Source organism: Loa loa (assembly GCF_000183805.2).
Source record: "Loa loa unplaced genomic scaffold supercont3.145, whole genome shotgun sequence".
In the NCBI taxonomy this organism is placed as follows: Eukaryota; Metazoa; Nematoda; class Chromadorea; order Rhabditida; family Onchocercidae; genus Loa; species Loa loa.
This window is the reverse complement of record NW_018108325.1, coordinates 156,708-159,891: the sequence shown is the minus strand read 5'-3', so window position 1 is coordinate 159,891 and position 3,184 is coordinate 156,708. Positions and strand designations below refer to the sequence as shown.

The following is a 3,184-nucleotide window of genomic DNA, read 5'->3' as shown; positions in this document are numbered from 1 at the left end:
CAGGAGACAGCATAGCATAAATAGTGAGTGATAACAACTGATTGCAGATTTTGAATATTACCATTAATAAAATTTAATTTGATAAATTGAATAACCTATCACAAATTTTCCTTTAAAATCAAATAAAAATCGTTCCGGAAAGAAATATATCGAGTAAGATATGAAACTTGTTCGTTAGTTTTGCTAAAATTTAAAAGTTCAGGCTTAATTTACTAAAAGACAAAAGAGTTGAAGTGAAAAGTGACAGCTTTAGAGTTGACATTTTGAATTATCAGTTAATTCAGAAAAGTATAAAAATGACTTTGAAAAAAATCAAGATCAAAAATAATCCTACCTTAAAAATATTTTCGAATCCATATTGATCATTTTTAAATGATACTGGTTTGGTTCCATGGTTTTAATGGTTTGAATGGTTTCAAAGGTTTTCAGTCTATCAAAAATAACCAAAAGACAACAAAAAAACCCGTTCAATGCACCTATTGAACCATTCATTTATCATATGACAATTTCAATTTCCTTTGATTGTTTTTTTTTTGCTAAAATAAAACAACCAAAGCAGAACATTCAGATTATCATATAATTACTTGTCATTAAATCTTAAATTCACTAATTAGTCATCTTTTAGATCGAATTGTAAAGACCGATACGACGCAAACCTCAGCCCGAATGTTTTTTTGGTTTTCCTCTCATTTCAAGGTGTTATTATCTTTGACCTTCGTTAACCTTCGTCAAAGTACACATCAGAGAATTTTCTGTGATGAATAAATTAAAATGCATGTCCAGTGGAAATTTTGAACTTTTGTCGCTTCTTTTTAGGAAGAAATATTCGTTGACAAAATAATGTCACGGTAAAAAGCAAATGTTTTAGAAGAGAATATTGAAGATTAAAGCAATTTGTGTCATTCGAAGGAAAACAAATGTCGCATATTTTATGCTATTCACTGAATGAAATAAAACTGAGTGTCACATTATTGAAATCGATGACAGAGACATATGATCTATAATGTGGAAAATAAAGGAGAGACAAAGTTTATATAGCAAAATATGCAACGTATCAGCATTAATTAGCAAGAGATAACAAAATTAGTATCCATATGATTTCATTTATTTGATATGTGAGGAAGAGTATCAAAAGAATTGCAATTTGAAATTGAGTTGAAATCATTGTTGCGAGAATTTTGAAAAATAAAATATTTGAATGGCACAACAAAAAAAAATAAAATAAAATAAAATTTCAGTTCAAGTTTACAACAACAATACAACAGAATAAAACTAAAAATGAGGCCATATCAAAAATCATACAACATTAAATCATTCATGTATCTGAATCGATACATCATCTCTGATTTCATATAATTTTCATTTTCAAACTTTTATGATGCAAAGTTGATTCATCATAGTACCATCTGGCAGTGATACCATCGTTCTAAACTGATATGGAAAATTAAAAAAAAAAAACAGTTTCATTATAATATTTCATTCACATTAAAATGATTAATTTGATTACCAAAATACTTGTAGCTCATTCATACGACTCAATAAATTGTTTATCCCGATAATGAATTAATTAAAATTTACCACTTATATCTCAAATGATCCAAATTCATAAACTTACCGCTACGGTAACAATTTCAGCATCATATGGATGCCAAGAGCAATCATGTACTACATTTCGATGTCCATTCAAAATGTCATCTTTATTTGTCAAAATATCAAATACTACAATTCAAATTATCAATTAGCAATTTTCATATTTAATAGAAAATCATTTAACTTTCATAATTATTGAATATCGAAGAATTTTTATTCCACTAAAAAGCACCTCTCAACTGAACAGAATATTTCAGCAATCATTTTCTTCTAGAAATTACGAAATTCACTGACTCAGTTCAGAACCAAATATAGCTAAGCTTATAATTTAGGCCTAATATGACTAGACACACAGATTAGGCCCAACATTGTTGGGCATGCTTAATATAAATGGACGCACAGGTTAGGCATATAATTTGAGCCTAGTATGACTAAGTATTAGCTAAAGCCAAAAATACTAATCACTTTTGCCATATCTATTGAATTCAAAGAATCCATTTATCTTGGCTAACTTCATCTTTTGATGATACAAGGCTTTGTTACATTTTAATGCGACATATATTATTGACATCGCTCATGCTAAAAACCTAACTGTGTACTGTTCCTCGAGATCTACCGGTATAAACATAGCGATTTCCCGTTCTTTCTGGTGAAAAATATGACTGTACTAAATGATGAAAATTTGTTTGTCCTTCAAACGTCAATATTGATGTATCGACTAAAGAAAAAGTGAGAAAATTCTTTTTTTTTAATCAAGCAATAATAAGATATTGTTAGAGTAAAACAAGTTAAACAAATACCGTATATCAGTATCATGAAAAATAAAAGTCTACGTTAACTGTGCCACGTTTATAATTCACTTATTAAATTAAATTGTCATCAAATATTCTTGTTGCAAATTATCAACATAATCAATGATAATTTTAAAGTATATTTGTAAAAATATTTATGGAAATGTCTTCAAGCTAAATACTAAAATAAGCTATTGTTCTTTGCTGTATAAGATAAAGAAAATAAAATTTCAATTTAATTAATAACCTTTCGCGCCAACTTGTCCTGGCTGATCTGTTATCTCCCTGTTATCCTGAAGTAGAATCCCTTTATAAAATAGGAAAAGCATAATAGATTTTTCATTAATATAATATAATCCGAAATTCTTTTAAGCATAATAATGATAACAGTGATTTTATCAGCATATAATAATGATTTACAAAGTACTAACTATCCTGGGACTATCAACCAATCCGGGAATTATTATCAACTAATCTGCTAACTACTCTGGGATTATCAACCAATCCGGGAATTATTATCAACTAATCTGCTAACTACTCTGGGATTATCAACCAATCCGGGAATTATTATCAACTAATCTGCTAACTATTCTGGGATTATCAACATTCTAACTTCAACCGACCATTATCATTTTCTGAGATTCAAGTGAATGATAAAAAAAGTTTTGATTGATTAACATACATGGGAAAAACGACGAAAATCCCAAATTTTAACAGTTTCATCGCCACCAGTTGATGCAAGATATCTATCCAAACAATCACCATCAAGTGAAGTAACTGGAGAAATATGTCCAGTAAAACGA

At 28.7% G+C, this 3,184-nt stretch overlaps 1 protein-coding gene across 1 annotated transcript; it reads right to left on the bottom strand.

The window, feature by feature from the left end:
- Positions 1-2,182: 2,182 nt before the first annotated feature.
- Positions 2,183-2,710, bottom strand: LOAG_13948 (hypothetical protein; the record flags this gene model as incomplete). Its single annotated transcript, XM_003149452.2, has 2 exons — positions 2,183-2,308; positions 2,629-2,710. Coding segments are annotated over 2 exons (207 nt in total), but the record flags the coding sequence as incomplete, so codon positions are not given.
- Between the last annotated feature and the right edge of the window lie 474 nt (positions 2,711-3,184).